We start from the raw sequence: 20,046 nt of genomic DNA on the forward strand, positions 1-20,046 counted from the left end.
AAGTGAATAACACTGATCATCTCGTCATCATTGGAACCTGTCAGTGGGTGGGATATATTAGGCAGCAAGTGAACATTCTGTCCTCAAAGTTGATGTGTTAGAAGCCGGATAAATGGGCAAGCGTAAAGATCTGAGCGACTTTGACAAGGGCCAATTTGTGATGGCTAGACGACTGGGTCAGGGCATCTCCAAAACTGCAGCCCTTGTGGGGTGTTCCCGGTCTGCAGTGGTCAGTACCTATCAAAAGTGGTACTAATAGGCAGGTGGTCATAATGTTATGGCTGATCGGTGTATATACTGTATGTTTCTGCAGACACTTATTCAGAACAAGGGCTTAAGTAGGTAAGATACCCATCTTCCTTCTATGCACTGATTTGACTGTTAAAGTTACTGGGTATGTAACCACATGGTTTAAACCCTGTTCTCCCATCTGCCCTAAGACTGCGTTAGCCAGTTGAGCTAAAGCTTAGACATTGCGGTTTTTGGGAATAGATTGTTCACATCTTCCGGACACAGGCAAGGACTCTCTTCATAGGAGTGTATTTCTCAGAATCAGCCCCAGTTATAGACCCCCACCTGCAAGGCCCCCGCATCACGGCGATAGTTGTATCGATCTCTGTACTCTTTCACGGTATCTCCTGCTAAAATATGGTCATTCCAGAATGATGGTGCACTTTTTTGGGACATATCTTCTCGACGTTATTGATAATTCAATCCCTAATCCGCCCAAATCCCTCCAGGGCTTATTGATCGATCAATTGATTTTGGTCTAGTCTGTCTATGGCTGTAAAGTGTTTCTATGATGTAGCTTTTGGGAAGAGACCACTCTACAGATAACATGAGGTATATGAGTTTAGCTCTAGCCCCAGAGGCCACTTTGATGATGTTTTTAGCCTATTTTTTTATTTTTATTTTTTATTTTTACTGTGACTCGAGTTGGCAAATAAAAAAAGAAATAAAATAACAATAAATAATGGACAGGTTTAGTTATCCTTAGTTCAACACCTGGTAGCCTTGTTATGACCCCTTTGGTGTCACAGGTAAGACAGCAGGCTGCTAGTTCTGGGGATGTCTTAGGCAAAGTTCAATCATTTGAAAGGAAGCTGTGTAGTATTTCTTCTTTTGATGCTATGAAGACATTATTTTTGCTACTTTTCAGATTATTTTTTTATGTGAAGAGGGGTATCACATTAAATCAGAGGAGTGAATCAACTTTATACAGCCGTAACATATTTTACAAGAGAGACCTGTTAAACCAGCGGGGCTGGATATTATGAGCCGGACTGGCGGAGAGAGGAGAAACGGTCAGAGCGTGGATGTGTCCCAAATGGTTCACTACTCCTTATTTTGGACACATATTTTGACCAGGCCCTATGGTATATAGGGGGCCTATATAAGGATTAGGGTGTCACTTCGGATACTTGGGAGTGAGGAGTATTACCTATCGCTCAGGGCGACTGCTAAAGAGGAATGGCGCTAAATGCGGGTTCCCTACCCGGGTGCTCAGAGTAGATATATCAGCAATCAGTGAAGAGAGTAATGCCAATATACACTGTAGATTTATGGGTGTGAGGCGGTGCTAAATCTAGGACAGAGAGAGGGAGAGAGTGAGAAGGAGAGGGAAAGGGGAGATTAAAGGGGAGAGAGCACAAGATAGGGAAGGACAGAAAAGAGTGGCATAGAGAGGGAGCGCAAACGATCTAGATTGAGTGAGAAAAGAGAGAATGATGAAGAACCTAAAGGCAGATAGACACCCCCCCCCCTCCCCCAACCCAGCCTCAGCCTCAAAAGCTTTTATTAAAGGAAGCCAGTTTGCATCTGGATGTTTTATAGCTTACCCCCTCCAGTAATTCACACATAAATATGCATTATTTCAGACAGACAGAGATGGAAATGAAGATGGAGTCGGAACAGAGGAAAACTGCTACAGTCTGAAACTCTGTGAACACCGTCTCAAAATACACTCATTAAGCCGCCAAGTCACTAAGCTGTGGGATAAAGACACACATCCTCATGATGGGCACAAACATACACTTATTTGAACCTTCCAGGTCTGTTAGCCTCTCCCCCGACTCCATCAAATCAGTTGTAATTAAACTGAATGTCAAATAGATCTCCGGAGGTCTTAATGTTTCCCTAACCATGAACAGCCTGGACAGGAGACAGAAAAGGCAGCGTCTTTAAGGAAGACATTGTGAATCAGCCGTAGGAAGAAATCTGACAGGATGGGTTTAAGGACAAGATAGCAACTGCTGTCCCCCCAGAGGGTCAAACTGGAGGTCAATACAATTAAACATGATCAGTCTGGTCAGGGGACAGGGAGAGCAGCTGCTTTAAGGAAAACCACAAATAGCCTTGGTAAGAATGCAGTAGCAGCCTCAACAGACAGACAGACCTGATGTTACAGCAATACCCTCACCAGTCAGACAAACAGATGATGTTACAGCCATATTCTCACCAGTCAGACAAACAGATGATGTTACAGCCATATTCTCACCAGTCAGGCAAACAGATGAAATTACAGCCATACTCTCCCCAGTCAGATGAACAGAGATGTTACAGCCATACTCTCACCAGTCAGACAAACAGATGATGTTACAAACATATTCTCACCAGTCAGGCAAACAGATGAAGTTACAGCCATACTCTCACCAGTCAGATAAACAGAGATGATGTTACAGCCATACTCTCACCAGTCAGACAAACAGGGATGATTTTACAGTCATACTCTCACCAGTCAGATAAACAGAGATGATGTTACAACCATATGCTCACCAGTCAGGCAAACAGATGAAGTTACAGCCATACTCTCACCAGTCAGACAAACAGATGATGTTACAACCAAACTCTCACCAGTCAGACAATCAGGGATGATGTTACAACCATACTCTCACCAGTCAGACAAACAGAGATGATGTTACAACCATATGCTCACCAGTCAGACAAACAGATGATGTTACAACCATACTCTCACCAGTCAGACAATCAGATATGATGTTACAACCATACTCTCACCAGTCAGACAAACAGATGATGTTACAACCATACTCTCACCAGTCAGACAATCAGAGATGATGTTACAGCCATACCCTCAAATATGTCGGTATCTACATAGGCATTTCTTTAGTGTGCAGTTCAAAAGAAAATGTGAATAATTTACAATCTTGTAAAGTAGCCCAGACAATATTTTTGGCACCTTCTAAAAGTAGTTGGAAATAATTTGGATTTAAAGCAAATTATTCCTTTTTATCTGTGGTGTATTCATCTTGTTCTGCCCCTGGAATTCATCTAACTAGTTTTGTTCATGACATTCATACTAGTTTTGTTTCTGGTATTCAGCCAACTGGTTTAGTTCTTGGTATTTATCCAACTCTATATGCTCAGTTATTTCCTCTCATAAATGCTGACACTTATCAGCTGGGCATGCTACCCACTCTGTGTATCTACCCAGAATGCTAAGTTCCACATCTATAAAAAAAAAACATTAACGTGAATGTGCCTCCTGGCAGTACCTGGATGCACAGACAGACTGACAGACACACAAGTAGCCTCCCAGACAGGTAGGCAGTGAGACAGGCAATCAGCCTCCCAAACAGTCAGACAGTTAGCAAGACCTGTGGTGTCCCCAGCAGTTATTCAGACAGGCAAGCAACCTCCCAGACTGTCAAGGTAAATGGTCTCCGCCTTGTCCTCCAGTGCCTCTCACGATGCATGCTGGGTCATCTCCAAGTCCCTCTCACGATACATGCTGGGTCATCTCCCATCCCCTCTCACGATGCATGCTGGGTCATCTCCCATCCCCTCTCACGATGCATGCTGGGTCATCTCCCATCCCCTCTCACGATGCATGCTGGGTCATCTCCCATCCCCTCTCACGATGCATGCTGGGTCATCTCCCATCCCCTCTCACGAGGCATGCTGGGTCATCTCCAAGTCCCTCTCACGAGGCATGCTGGGTCATCTCCAAGTCCCTCTCACGATGCATACTGGGTCATCTCCCATCCCCTCTCACGATGCATGCTGGGTCATCTCCCATCCCCTCTCACGATGCATGCTGGGTCATCTCCCATCCCCTCTCACGAGGCATGCTGGGTCATCTCCAAGTCCCTCTCACGAGGCATGCTGGGTCATCTCCAAGTCCCTCTCACGATGCATACTGGGTCATCTCCAAGTCCCTCTCACGAGGCATGCTGGGTCATCTCCCATCCCCTCTCACGATGCATGCTGGGTCATCTCCCATCCCCTCTCACGATGCATGCTGGGTCATCTCCAAGTCCCTCTCACGATGCATGCTGGGTCATCTCCAAGTCCCTCTCACGATGCATGCTGGGTCATCTCCCATCCCCTCTCACGATGCATGCTGGGTCATCTCCCATCCCCTCTCACGATGCATGCTGGGTCATCTCCCATCCCCTCTCACGATGCATGCTGGGTCATCTCCATGTCCCTCTTTCTCTAGCCCGGGAGGGTTGGCGGGCACTGGGCAGGGGGTTAATGCAATTGGTTTCTGTTGATGCCTTTATCCCCTCTGGCAGTAGACACACACACACACATAGATATATAGACACCCACACACACGTACATATACACACAAACATACATACACAGACATATATATATATATACACACACCTACATACTCACACACACACACACACACTAAACCACTCAGGCAGTGTAATGCAGCAACATGGTGTGTAATGGATCCATCTCAGACAGGGAGAGGGAGGGAGGGGGGGTAGAGAGAAGGGGATGTAGAGTAGGGGAGAGAGAGGGGGAGGGAAATAGGGAAGAAAGAGGGGGAGGATGGGGGGGGGTTACAGGAAAGACAGGATAAGAGAGGAAGAAGAAAGAGAGAGACAGCAAGTGAGAAATAAGCTATTAACTGCTCACTGGAAACCACTGTGTATTATCAGAAATCTTGTGGAGTAGGAAAAACATGTTTGTGCAATACAAAGAAGTGGGACAAAGATAAATGGATTAGCCATCCTTTGTTTATCCTTTGTCTTTTTTGCTTAGCCTATCCCTCTGGGACACACACAACTTTGAGAGGTAGAAGCACAGTGACATCACAGTGCAGTGACCCTGAAGATGTTTAGGAGTTTAGTGCCTTTCCTCAAGGCCCCACCAGGAGGAGATGGCTTTCATTTGCCATGACTGAATGTTGCCTTATGATCTAATGTTTCATATGTTTTCAGTTTTCTCTGCCCAAAGCTACAAATGCTACAATAAAAGATTACGATTTTCCCTCCTCAGACCTGAGAAAGAATTTTGAGGAGGAGCCGATCGGGAAAGAGGTGGCCTTGGACCAGGAAGTGTTGTTACGCTGTCACCCTCCAGAGGGCGTACCACCGGCCGAGGTGAGAGTGGTTCAAGGAATCTCAAAACTGACCCTTATCCACTACGCGCTTCCTCCATGGTCACGTTGCTGACGAATCTCTTAGGGTCACTTCCACTGAGTGGCTCGGGGTTTAATAAAATCATCAACTTCAGGACACACTCATGACTTGAATGATACAATTCATGATACATTTTAGCTAATAAAACAAGCCTGAAATTCATATGTACATATCCCTCCTATTGTTTAAGAAGAAAACATTGAAAAAATTTAACATTTAATTTCGTACTTCACGTATTTGTCAAGTCTCAAAATCAGATAAGCAAAGTCATGTCATTTGGGTTCCATTACACCTTTTATCCATTCTTTTGCGTGAAATTGTGCAAACTCCAAAGTAACCCAGTTGTCTAATGGGGGTCCACTTTGCTAGCGGAGGCTGCACACTCGCTTGAAGGTCCCACTGGAGGGTCTAATTAGCCTCTAGAACCCTGATCATTTTCACTCCCTCAGTTTTGGGACACTGCAAATGGCAGAAGCGTGTGTGAATGTGCAAATGGATGACTGAGAGTCAAGTCCACTTAAGGAAGAGTCCACTTGGGATTTAGCAGGACACAACTGCTCCTTCGAGTGACAGGATTGGTTCCAGATGGTTGCCAATAGCGCTACTGGACCCCACTCAACAATAGTTTAGTAAAATAACATAGGGTGCCATTTTTGGAGAGACCTTTGCCTCGTCAAGAATTATATATCTAATTATTTGCCCCTTATTGATTTATTATTACTTGCCCATCCGAACAAAGCACTAAATCACTGTCTCATCCTATCCAACAGCGCTGGATCAAACGGCCATGCATTCAAGCACACGCACCCACGGACAGTGTGTCCCATCACTTAGTGCTCTTATGCCTCATTCATGCTCCGGCAGATGTGGAGACGCTTGGCATATCTCATGTTGGTTAGCGTTCAGAGACCTCTCCCTCTGTCTCTGGGCCTCTCTGCTGTGGGGGTACATTTGGCAGTAGTTTAGGAAGTGCACATCTGCTTTCACCTCATTGTGTGTGCAGTGTGCACATCATCCATCTTCCAGCTCGGCTCACGGCGGATTCCCTCAAAACCAACGCCATGCTCACTGAGTCTGAACATAGTAAATTTTTTCCCCCCTAATTTTGGGTGTCTAGTGTGTACTTTCTGTTTAGGGAAAGGTAGAATTCCAATTGGATTCTTTCTTTGGTTGATTCCTTCCAGTGTGTCAAGTAGTTGTCTTTGTTTTCTCTTTATTGGTTTGGGTTGTCATTATATAACCGGAGGACAAACCGTTATCATGTCTGGCTGTGTATTTGCAGTAGCAGTCCTCTCTGTAATGTCCAACAGCAGAGACCATAGGGGTTCTGTCTGAGCTACGTCAACAGACTTCAGGCAGCACAGCCTACTTTGAAACTTAGTTTCAGAGACAAGTCTTCTTCAACCTGGGTTTGTTTTCTCCCCGATTTGTGGACCTCTACTCAAGCGTTTATTTTCTTATTTGTACACCTGCTATGATCGGTTGACATCACAGTAACAGAAACCACAGTCTGAACCGATGTCCCATGTGGAACTACACCCTATATACGTATTGCACTACTGTGCTCTAAGCCTTACTGGACCTAGTCTAGTTATTCCAGTAGGATGCTTTTTGGGTCATACCTGAAATGCTGAACATCGCTGGAATAGAGTGCAGCTGAGTAGGGACAGTTTGTGTTTGACACCTGCAGATGGTCTGAAGGGCATGTCAGGACAAAGAGCAGAGCTGGCTAGTCAGTCAGACAAGTAGCCAAGTGAGCTAGCTAGTCAGTCAGACAAAAAGTAGAGCTAGCATGTCAGTCAGTCTGATAATGAGAAGAGAACTAGTTAGTAACTCAGGCAAGAAGCAAAAGGTAGCTAGTCAGTCAGCCAGACGGTAGGCAGAGCTAGTTTGTCAGTCAGACAAGGAACAGAGATAGCTAGTCAGTCACTCAGACAAGGAGCAAAGCTAGCTAGTCAGTCAGATGGTAGGCTGAGCTTTCTATTCAGTCAGACATGGAGCAGAGGTCGCTAGTCTGTCAGACAATGAGCAGAGCTAGCTAGTCAGTCAGAGCATGACAGAGGTAGCTAATCAGACAAAGAGCAGAGCTAGCTTGGATGCGCAGGAAGCAAGAACCTCTAATCTAGCAATGCACTCAGACAAGGCTTATTCACCAGGACTAAACCCCTAGCAAGTTGTGCAAGCATGTAACTTACCTTTGCTTTTTTTTTTATCCTAGCGTACATTGACTTCAAATGCATTCATGCTAATAACAGTCTATGGCTTTATTTTAACACAGCGTTTATCTACCTCATTGTCATATAATATTTATGTGACCGGTGTGTGGATGCCGTGTCGTCTGTTTCTATATGTTGTCCACCACTGGCAGCACAGCTGTGTGAAACATCCAGGTATGTTATTTCCAGGTCGAGTGGCAGAGGAATGAGGATGTGATCGACCCAGTGACTGACCCCAATTTCTTGGTAACTGCGGACCATAATCTGATCATCAAACAGGCCCGGCTGGCAGACACCGCCAACTACACCTGTGTGGCAAAGAACATTGTGGCTCGACGCAAGAGCTCCTCCGCCACGGTGCTGGTTTATGGTACGTACGTACACACACACACACATCCACGCAAGGACACACACATCAGGCCAGACTGGGGTCAATGTATTGTCCACAAAGGTAATAAATGTTTAGAGAGTCAGAGCATAAAGTCCAAAGGAAAGATTGTGCCAAGAATGTTGATATTGAGACAGAGTGTCTAGGCCTCTGTGATAAACTTTTCAATCACACGCACGGCCAAGCCCACACTTCAACACATTCAAAGCTGTGTTGTTTTGAATGTTGGCACACTTTAAAACCTCCCAAACAGCCACAGTCTGCGAGTGATGTGATGATTCTCCTCTCATGCTAGTTTCCACTGTCAGAAAATATAGAAATATGGACTCATACCTTCTGCTGTTTGTGACTGGATGTGTCTGTGCTGTCCAACTAACACGACACACCCAGTCACAGACACTTTGCTGATACTGACAAGGCACAATACTGACACTGACACACCCAGCTGATACTGACAGATACACCCAGCTGATACTGACAGATACACCCAGCTGATACTGACACAGATACACCCAGCTGATACTGACACAGAAACACCCAGGTAATACTGTCACAGAGAGAGGCAGCTGATATTGACTTAGAGACACACAACTGATACTGACACAAAGGCAACCAGCTGATACTGTCACAGAGACAGGCTGCTGATTCTGACACAGCTGATATTGACACAGCCTTCTATCTTCCAGTATAAGCCCTGTGCTTCCTAGGTCTCCCAGGAGGCAGAGATGTTGAAGGGAAATTGAATTAACAGCAAACTGTAAATAACAACGTAGCGTTGACCTTTATTAAGATTCAGACACACATCTCATCCCCATACACCCCAGAGGTCCCCCATGGCACTACTGTATTCATTAAGGCTCAGCCTAATGCAGCTCTCTACCTTTACATGCTAACAGCAGAGCCAACATGGTGGCCTAGTAGCCAAGGAGGAAATGGTAAAAGTGGTAACTGTGTGTGTAGGAGCCAGAAATGCAGCCTGATTCGGTGAAGTGTCCAGTACGTTTACACTAAGGTATTCCATGAGGCAGACAATCAAATGTTCATAGTACAGTTACATAGATACACTACAATTGTCACGTTGCCTTGGCACCAGCATCACATTAAAGTGATGTTCTACCTGCTACCTCAGAAACACCTGACTGAAAGAATGTGTGTGTCAGCCATCGATAATTGAACCTCAGCATTTTGTGAGGCTTGGATTCTGCCATTGGCTGAGACACAACAGGAATAGTATAGCGGTTGTCATTTATTTCAAAGGCGTTCCTTAACTGTTGATGACTGACGGCTACGCTGAACGCTCAATGGCAGTAGTGTAGCTTCTACAGTAGTGTGTGTCCCAAATGATGCCCTATTGCCTTCAAAACGCAAACAAAGTGTGCCATTTCGGAGACTTAATCTAACTCTTCAAGTACAGTATTCTGTAATTTTAGGCTTCAAAATTCACTTCAAGTATCCGTAGCAAAAAAACTAAAAATTCAGGAAGCTATTTCTTTTTGCAAAATTTCTTTTTGATAAATAAATGATGTGTGGATTATGAGGTGGAGAGATTCACCTCATATTCTTACCGAACATTGTTAATATGTGCCAAATTTAATTCAGAGCATGCCGCTTCAAAATGTACAGTAGTTTAGGGTGTTTTCCCCTCTGTGAGAGAATCAGCCTCCAGGGTTAGAAGAAGAGATGGAGAATGATAATGAATTATAAAAAAAAAACAGTACCTAAGATGATACTTGATTAGTTATGTAACTTGTGACTGATAATTGTTAGTATTGGCCTGGAGATGTCTTTATTTCTCTGATATAAAAGAGCTGAATTGAACAGAACGGTGAGACACATTTGCATCCTATTGTTAGTCTTTTTCATAATGTCAATCAATGAAACCTTGCACTTATGCCCCAAGACCCTGAGAAATTGAGCATGAATTGCAGGTTGCTTGTATGTGCAATTTGATTTAGCCTCAACCCATACTAAATGCGTGACAAGGCTGCCAATTCTCTTCTATTGTCCGTGGAATTGTAGGAAAATCATTTTTGGTGAATATGCCCATTTCAAAAAAGCTTGTCATGTACTTACTACCTGAGGTATTCGGCATGGCTTCACATTCTAATATGTAAATGTATGTATTTAGCATTTTCAGAGGTCAGATCTGACTGTTCCGTTTAAAATAGCGAGTTATGAAAGTCCAAAATGCCACCCTATCCCCTATGTAGTGCACTTCTATGGGGCCCTAGTCCCTGTGTAGTGCACTACATTTCAGCAAAGAAATATACAGGAAAAAGTTCCTTACGCAAGCCCTGCATGTTCTGCTTAGGAGTAGTTCACCATACAATGAGTGCTGTGGCATTTAGGAGGCATGCCTGCGTTTGGCTCCATGGGGTAAGAGGGAGGGCAGGGGGAGGAGAGCAGGAAAGGGATTGTGGTGAATTCATGGTAACAAGAACAGCCATTCTGTTGTTTTGGAGCCACTCTGCACTAAAAGGTAATCAGGGGCAGAGCTGCTTGGCAATTTACCTGCCGAGGTGGACAATCAATCGCAGAGAGGCCAAGGAAGTGATTCAGCCACCAGGCCAGGAGGGAGAGGGACGGAACATAACTGCTTTAAATGCTGAGGTCTGTGGAGGGATGGAGAGAGAGAGAGAGAGAGAGAGAGAGAGCATCCAGGCAAAGCAATTTACAAGGAAATGAGGGAGGTCTGTGGTTCTGCAGGGAGCGAGAACAGCAGTTGCAGACTAAAGGTTTCAAAGTCAACACATCAGTTCATCTAGGAAGAAGGGAGATGGATTCTGCTTCCCAAACCGCACACTGTTCCTCAGACAGCCCATATGGCTTTGGTCAGAAGCAGTGCACTTGAAATAAAATAGGGTTCTGCTTGTGACAGGCGGACAGTCTTGTTAGCTGACAGGACTGCGAGCCAGGAGGGTAAATACTGAGACTTGATTAGAATTCAGACCACTTGATTCCAGCTAATCAACTTCCATGATCCAATTATTCCCATGATGCAAGCGGTGAACTCTCACAGTAAGCACACTGGAAAAGGACACACACGTACACAAACACACACACGCTCACAAACACACACACTGATATAAACACATACACAAACACATCAGCATCAGGAATAATTCACCATTTATAGTCATTGTAATAAGTTAGCCAGCTAGTCAGTCTACCAGTCAGTTAGTCAGCTGCGCTTACTTGGAGTGGAGTAAAATAAGAGTTGCCATACCTTTTATTGGGAAGTTTGAAAAGGACATGGTAAATTGCATGGTGATGTAGTCTAGAGTTAGGGAACCCTCACATGGAATTGTTCTGCCCAGAAATACCAAGCAGGAATACATTAATCACCACCCAGTTTTTAAAGGGTTGGCTTTACAAGTGGATTGGCATTTTCAAGCAGTTGCATGCTGAAAAATGTAATAATTGTTACATTAAGTTTTAAGTTCACTTTTTCCAAGTTTTTCTTTTAAGCAGTTCAGCTATTCCTGATTGTTCTTGTTTTGTAATTTGTCTACAGCTTATGAACTGAAAGACAAACAAGGCTTTTCAAACTTGTTTTTCATTTGTGGAGGCTACCTTTTCGCTGAGTTAGACTTCATGTCATCGGCCCAATATTACTAGTAAGGTAGTTTAATATACGACTCTCTTTACAAATACTAGTATGATTAAAGTTTGTATTTAGGAAAGACAGGGAACCAAGACAAACTCTTGGTGCTGGTGTTTCTCAGGAAATCCAATAACTTTTTTTGAGGTGACATAAGTTGTACTGTAGCTCTATATAAGCGCATTAAAGACCGATGGGTGTAAGAGTGTTGTACACACATTGACTTCTAGTCACAGATGTTTTCAGTGTAGTCGTGTTATAGATTTTCCATACCTTTTAGGAGATTTATTTCAGTAGAGGAGCAGGGTGTCTTTGGGAAATGTAGTTCAATTCAGGAGCAGCTGTCTTTGGAAGCTGTAGTGTAGTAAAGGACCAGAGGTATTTGGGAGATGTAGTGAAGTACAGGACCAGGTGTCTTTGAGAGATGTAGTGAAGTACAGGACCAGGTGTTTTTGGGAGATGTAGTGAAGTACAGGACCAGGTGTCTTTGAGAGATGTAGTGAAGTACAGGACCAGGTGTCTTTGAGAGATGTAGTGAAGTACAGGACCAGGTGTCTTTGAGAGATGTAGTGAAGTACAGGACCAGGTGTCTTTGAGAGATGTAGTGAAGTACAGGACCAGGTGTCTTTGAGAGATGTAGTGAAGTACAGGACCAGGTGTCTTTGAGAGATGTAGTGAAGTACAGGACCAGGTGTCTTTGTCTTTCTCTAGTCGGTGCTCTTCAATATGGAACTAAGGCCAACAGCAAGAGCGTGCCACGTTTTATCCCACCTTCATATTAACAAAGTGTCAGGTTCTGTCCTGTTCCCAGTCAACATTAGGAGAGTGTTGCATTTTTTCCTGTCTCCCACAGTGGCCACTTTGTCTCCATTCTTTCCTGGTGTTGTCTCCCGCCCGCTGCTGGTAGCCCTGTCATTAACCCAGCATGGAGCCCACGCCGCTCGTTCTGCACATTGGCTTTGTGACAAAATGGCTCCCTACAGTATTTCAATTCTAGTTCATGCTTTCGACCCGAGGCCCAAAGAGCTCTGATCTGGAGTGGAATGAGAAGTGTTCTCTGTAGGGAAAAAGGACCCTTTGCTCCTACAGTTGATTGTAGTCCGGGTTGAATCCACTGGTGTACTGGTCGTTGACTGACCTGGTATATCATGACAGTTCCTGATCATACGTCAGTTGTGTGCAATTATTTGAATTATTTTGGTGCAAATAGTGCCCTTATGCAAGTATTTACATGAGGGAAGGGAGTTGTTGACATTGTTAAAATCCTGGAGGGACAGCACTCACAGAGCTGAAGCCTCTGGTTGATGTGTCGCCCAACTACATTTGAGACATTGCGCTGCCTTGGCTGCAGTTGGACAGATTGCTATGTCATGTGATTGGGTTAGCTGATCTATATGTGTTCAATACCTAGCAACATGCTGTGAGAGCTGGCTATTGAACATTCACATAAGAACACCAATATGTGAAGCATGTGGGGTAACCCTGGCTGTTTGTCCCTTCCATCCATTATCCCTGTATCATGCATCCCTCCATACCTTTATCCCACATTCCTTTATTCCTCTATCCCTCATTCCACTGTCCCTGTATCCCATCATCCCTCCCTATATCCCTCTATCCCCTCATGCCATCATCCCTCTATCCCCTCATGCCATCATCCCTCTCTGTATCCCTCTATCCTCTCATCCCATCATCCTTCTATCCCCTCATGCCATCATCCCTCTCTTTATCCCTCTATCCCATCATCCCCCTCTGTATCCCACTGTCCCATCATCCCTCTTTGTATCCCTATATCCCCTCATCCCATCATCCCTCTCTCTATCCCTCTATCCCCTCATCCCATCATCCCTCTCTGTATCCCTATATCCCATCATCCCTCTCTGTATCCCTCTATCCCCTCATCCCATCATCCCTCTCTGTATCCCTGCATCTCTGTATCCCTATATCCCTCTCTGTATCCCTCAATCCCATCATCCCATCATCCCTCTTTGTATCCCTATATCTCCTCATCCCATCATCCCTCTCTATACTCTTCTATCCCAACATCCCTCTCTCACTGTATCCCTCTATCCCCTCATGCCCTTATTAATTCATCCCCCATTCCTATATGTCTCTATCGATGTGTCCCTTCATCCCACCATCCTTCATCCTTCCATCCATCTATCTGTCCATCTCCCTGTTTCTACATCCAACATCTCCTTCCCAACCCTCCTCTCTCCCTTCATCGCCTCCTCTCTCTTCAATCCCGCCCTAACTCCTTCCCTTCCCATCCGTCGTCCATCACGGTAACAGTGAACGGCGGTTGGTCTACCTGGACAACATGGTCGGCGTGCAGCGCGGTTTGTGGGCGGGGCTGGCAGCGGAGGAGCAGAAGCTGCACAAATCCCACACCACTGAACGGGGGCGTGGCCTGCGACGGGCAGAATGTCCAGAAAAGCGCCTGTACTGCCACCTGCCCAGGTAACACCGCGACACCACTCGATCGCTCATCTGCCAGGCAATGCTGATGGGCTTCCTACAGTTTGGCTCCGCTTCCGCATAGTTTTGATTGGCTTAGCAATTTTGTTTCCTGTGGCTGCTTGCTTTGTCTGTGGCTCCAATACAAATGTTTGCATCATGCATCATTGTTGTAGTTCATCTTTATTTACTTGACTAGCTGCTCGGTTTTGCTTGTCATTTAGTTTTTGTTTTTGGAGTTGGGTATATTGAACAGCTTGGTTGTTGGGTGTATTTTCTTTGGTTAGATTGTTTTGAGGAGTGGAATGTATGTGTTCCCAATCTCTGTCTCAACTTCTCTCTCTCCTCTCTATGCCTCTGTCTCGTCTCTTTACTCCCATACGTTTTTATCATCACTTCTCTGGTTCTCCTAGGAGACAAAGCTATAGATTAAGTCCCAGAGGGCACACTTCGCTAAATGGTGCATTCCTTTGGATTAAGGTCCCATTTGCTTGTGGTATAAAGTAGTGCACTAAAAAGGAAATAGTTTGCCGTTTGGGAGTCTGTCCCAGTCTCCAGAAAGACGTGTTTATTGTTTGGCGCTTCAGTCATGTACTAAACAGGTCTCACTCACAGTTGAATTAGGGTTTGACAGGACGCCAATGTCTGCATCTTACCAGTTACCACATCTGGGATTCCCTTGCCCTCCCCTGGAATGGTGGCAAATCACACACATACACACACACACTCTCACACACATTCTTTCTTCCACTCGCTGCATGATTCTGAGCAACGTATTGATTCCTGGCAGGCAAGAGGAGAGGGACAGAGAGAGATGTCTAGCTTCCTGCTGGCTAGAATTGGAGAACTTTAAATCATTTGTTTCAATCCCCAATTGACAAAGTAAAAAATGGGTTGCAGTGCCATTGAGCAAGGCACTTAACATTAATTGTTCCTGTAAATAGCTCTGCTAAATGACTCAAATGTAAATGTCAGTGATAAAGGAAGGGAGAGAGAGATGGAAAGTGTGAGGGAGCGAGGGAATCAGCATAGCTATCAAACTACTACTGCTCTTCTGGTGGGTCTGGTGAGGCTTTAGTCTGCATTGCTGGCCAGCAGACAATATCCCCCCCAAAAAGATGCCACACTCCCTCCGAAGCGTGGTCCCTACACCTCCACCCAGTCTACTGTACCGGCTGCCATCAAAACCAGAGTCTTAATCCCCACAACCAATCAGAGACCTCATTACAGCCTCTCCGCATGTGCACTCCCGGGGCAGGCAACCAGACGCTACCGAAAGCGGCAGCAGGCAGGATGCTCCCCGAGAACGCAGTGCAGGGGTGTGACCAAGCAGCGCTGGGATTTGACATTTGGCGGAACGGGGTATATTTCTTATGATTAAAACAGGCCACGCGTTGGTTGAACCTCTGGGGGAGGAAGGCGCTCCTACAACAAGACAACTCAGGACACCTCGGTGAGCTTTAAGAAGATTTAGCGCGGCTCCACGGTGGGCTGGTATTGTTCCGGCCTTCCTCGGGAGTCTCAGCGTAATTCAACCCTAAGGGCACTGGAACAGGCATTGCACGGGGGACTGCGGCCGCATTACAAGCGGCAGCCTTGCATCGAGCCCTGGTTAAAAGAAGCGCACTACATAGGGGACAGGGAGTGATTTGTCCGAATTGAGAACGAGGAGGCGGGTGAGGCCAGTCCTCCAGACACCGCGTGTCCTCTTTATAAATGAGGGCCGGTCTGCGGCCTGACCTCCATCACACATTGGCCGGCGTTGCTTTTGTCTTTCTGGGAAACGGTGCTCTTTCTTTCTGCCTCCTTCGTTTACTCTCTGTCTCTCTCCGTCTGTCTTTCTCACTCCCTGTACATCCTCTCCACGTTGTCGGCCCCCTGGCCGGCCCCGCGCCGTACCGCCAGGTCGATCGGTGATGACGAGGCTGTGTCTCTAATCAAAGGAGGCACCTCTCCGGTCTCGTCGGCACACTGGGGGGACCTCCACACCGCGGCTAGCGGAGACCAAAGCACTCAGCGTCGGCCTATCAGTCAGCTGTCACAGCTCAACAAGCACAACCACCAGGACATTACCTTAATCAGAATCAGGAGATTCTTGACCGGAGTCGGGATAAATCATGATTACCTGGCCTCACGCGATCCACGAACAGTGGGATTGAATTGCGTGCTGGATGTATGTGGAGGAGCAAGGGAGAGATTGGGCTTGAATGAGAAGGAGGAGTAGAGAATGGAGAGAAGATAAGGATTTCACACACACATATGAATATGTATATATATAGGGAGAGAGAGTAATTTGGGACATGTTCTCTGCCATTGTTAACTGCAGACTAATGACACGGTCAGTGAGGAGACTGAATTAAATTAATGGAAATGTAATGTACTGTGTATTCAGGCTGCGTCTCAAATGTTATAATTTTCAGTTTTTAGTGTACTACCTTTGACCAGTGATCGTAAATCTCAGTGATCTATGTTGGGAATATGGTGAAATTGGGACACAGTTCAGTGTGAGTAATGTATATGATGATTTGACACGTCTGACATTTGAATACAGTACTTGTCAAGGTTTGTTTTTGGTAATTCTTCCGGCTGAAGTTTGCTTGGCTTATGGATTCTCTTTCTGCCCGCGGTCATTCTGTAGTTTATCATGCTGCCTTAAACCATGTTGTAGCAGTGGTCGTGCTTTAGGAATCCATTCATTATTCTCCAGACAGAATTCTTTGTTGATCATTAGTTATGTAGTGCTTTTTGTGTTTTTTATGGGGGGAAGAGTATAAAATAATTGATGATAGATTGGAGCAGTGTGGTAGATTGTTGAATTGTTGTTTTTATATGCAGAGCAATTTTTTGGTCTACCATCAGAACATATTAGATGTAGTATGAATGCCAAATTGTAGATATGGCACATTTTAAGTTACACCACATTATACCAAATACAATACCATCATACCATCACACCACAATACCATGCTACCACCATACCATCACATCACAATACCATGCTACCACCATACCATCACACTACAATACCATGCTACCACCATACCATCACATCACAATACCATGCTACCACCATACCATCACACTACAATACCATGATACCACCATACCATCACATCACAATACCATGATACCACCATACCATTATACCATATCACCACAATATTTTCATACCACAATGATATTTTACCATCATACATCACACCACCAAACCACCATACCATCACATCACAATACCATGATACCAACATACCATTATACCATAATACCACCATATTATCTGTTCCTGGAGAGCTGCCCTTCTGTTGGTTGTAACCCTGGTTAACCAGGTGTGAGCCCACAGAGATGGTTTCATCGGGTCCAGAGGTGACAGATCCACTGACAACAGCAGATGTCACCTGACAGATGACAGATAACTTGAAGGCTGAGATCACATAGCCTCCAATCAGAAAGAAGACTAACAGTCAACACATAAGTATTCTTCAGGGACCAAATCTTCCCTTCTGGCAGCAGCCTGAGGATAGTACTGCTGAAGCTCATTCATATAAAAAAAATCTAACAAACAAACCTGGGACCAACATCCTGGAAAACAACAAACATGAGGAGAATGCTTACTGGTACTGCACACACAAACTCTTTAACACACAGACTCTTGAACACACAGACTCACAAACACACATACTCTCTCTCACTCACACACACACACACACACAGTTTCAGACACAGACACATGAACAAACACATGCAGACAAATACATATACAGACCCACAAACACACACAGGTGTGAATTATTTAAATAGCATTCCTCCTGTCCCCTAGGTGTTCCAGGGAAGACAGAGATTGATTTGCCAGATAGAAAATAAACACACTGAATGGTGCAAGCACACTGAGAGAATGTGTGTATGTATGTGTTTGTGTGTCTGTGTATGTGAGACAGAGAGAGAGAAAGAGAGAGAGAGACAGGCTGCAGCCATCTAAAACATTTTTCCGAATCCTAGAAGCCAGCCTGTAACTCCATCCATGTTCATTTTAGATAACAAGGACAAACATTGATTTTTCTTTTCCTATTTTGGACTGTGTTAATTACTCCAACAGTGTGTGACTCCACAACTGTGCGTTTGCGTTGGAGATGTGGATGCATCGGGTTCATATTGGTAAATCTCACGCTGCAGGGAAAGGAACACACGCATGCTTTGCTCACGGGTCAGGGCTTATGTGTGACTGATAAGTCAGGCCCTGGATTGCGCGGAGCCCTGATGAACTCTGCCGTTCAGTCCCCCCCTCTGGAGTGTCCTGTGTTCTAGGGGAGTGTTGTTGCCATAACAAGAGGGAGGCAGCCAGTCAGTGTCACCGCGTCAGAACTTTTTGAGGGCCCATGACCAGGCTCAGGAGAGGGAGGAGTTTTCCCACCTGGGAGTGTCGACTTGTACATCCGTCTGAGACGCTGAGGTAGAAGTTCTGGACCCGATCCAAGCCCATGGATGTGGATGATGTCATGCTGGTCCCTCTGTTTCCTGTAGTCCATGATCAGCGCCTTTGTCTTGCTGACGTTCCAATTAGCTGTGTCAACACCGTCTCTGACCGGGACAGCACAAGCGTGGCATCAGGAAACTTGACGTTAGATCAACGTTTGAAGGATGTTGCCTTGTAAATGTATTCAATCGTATGTACCTGTATTTTCCTAGGAAAGTAATATGACTAAGAACACATCCTCTTTCAGCAATTACCTGAAAGAGATAGGGTAACGGCCTACCTCGGGGACAGAACAAATGTTCCTTTATCTTGCCGGCTCTGGGATTCAACCTTTCGGTTACTGGTCACATGGTCTCACCAAAAGGTTTTCCCTCCAAGAACCCCTAGGCTACCCTGGCGACTGATCAGGACCAATAGGTTTCCTTGGTTACTGGCCAGAACCAACAGGTTACCCGGTTTACCCCTGAGAACCACTAGGGAACCCTGGTGACTGGTAAGAAATAATAGGTGATCCCATACCATCTCCCAGCTAGATTCATGTCATCAGTCTGCCTCCTGAATGTCACCTATTCCTGTCATAGTACACCTGCGCTCATAGGAACTAGGATGTAACTGTAGTGAACTGTATAAGGAATTAGAGGGTCTACATTAATGTGCCTAGGATGGAAATACAGGCTCTCTGCCCCCTAGCGTGTTTGATATTCTCTGCATTTTCCTCCGGATCAGATGAAGTGCTCGACTAAATAAGTATGATGGGAACAAACGAGGTAACAAATAAAAACGGCTGGACTGCAAGCTCTGCACAGAGCCCACTGTGGAGCGTCATGTCGTGTTTATTGCGCTGACTTAGGTCGCAGTACGTTTCGTTGTCATTGACCTAATGAAAGGTATTTTTGGCAATCTTTACACACAGATTCTACCGTTTGAAATAGCTAAGTGAGGACAGCAACACAGATCATGAAATTAAAATCTGAAACACACACACGTATACACACACAAACACAGAGACACAGGAAGACACACACATACACACACACACAGAGACACAGGAAGACACACAGAAATGCACTCACACACGCACACGCACACACACACACACACACACACACACACATCTAGGGAGTTTTTTTTTTCTGCACCGTGACTCTAAACCTGCTGAGCTCACAAAGTAATTGCGTGCCTCCTTCGGACTCTTCAAGGGCGCGACATCCGTAGGTGTCTGCTAGTTTGCTGTCACACGCGCAGAGCCTCGGACGCCGGGGAACCGCTGCGCCATTGTTAATGTGGATGCAAATAAATAAAGCGGCTGAAGCTGGCCCCCCCTGCGCCAGATGAAGAGACGTGTGATGCCCTCTGCCTCTGCCCTTCACAACGTGTTCAAGTGGCACTGGCCCTGGGTTATTGTATTACAGACCTCCTCGTCTCCGCTGCTCCCCCCTCCTCTCCCTTCTCCCCTCCTGTCCTCTCCCCTTCTCTCCTCCTCTGTCCCCTGCTCTACTCTTATGTCTCCTCCTCTC

General features: G+C 45.5%; 1 protein-coding gene across 3 annotated transcripts in view; it reads left to right on the forward strand.

The window, feature by feature from the left end:
- The window catches only part of unc5a (unc-5 netrin receptor A), a 241,772-nt gene that overhangs the window by 158,074 nt on the left and 63,652 nt on the right, over positions 1-20,046 (forward strand). For 2 of the 3 annotated variants that reach the window (XM_020045944.3, XM_010900291.4), the window contains exons 4-6: positions 5,257-5,360; positions 7,805-7,985; positions 13,894-14,061. In XM_020045944.3, the coding sequence (XP_019901503.2) occupies positions 5,257-5,360; positions 7,805-7,985; positions 13,894-14,061 (453 nt within the window). The remainder of the gene's footprint in view (positions 1-5,256; positions 5,361-7,804; positions 7,986-13,893; positions 14,062-20,046) is intronic. The other variant, XM_020045945.3, reaches the window with a different exon arrangement.

This window comes from Esox lucius, chromosome 4 (genome assembly GCF_011004845.1).
Source record: "Esox lucius isolate fEsoLuc1 chromosome 4, fEsoLuc1.pri, whole genome shotgun sequence".
Lineage (NCBI taxonomy): Eukaryota > Metazoa > Chordata > Actinopteri > Esociformes > Esocidae > Esox > Esox lucius.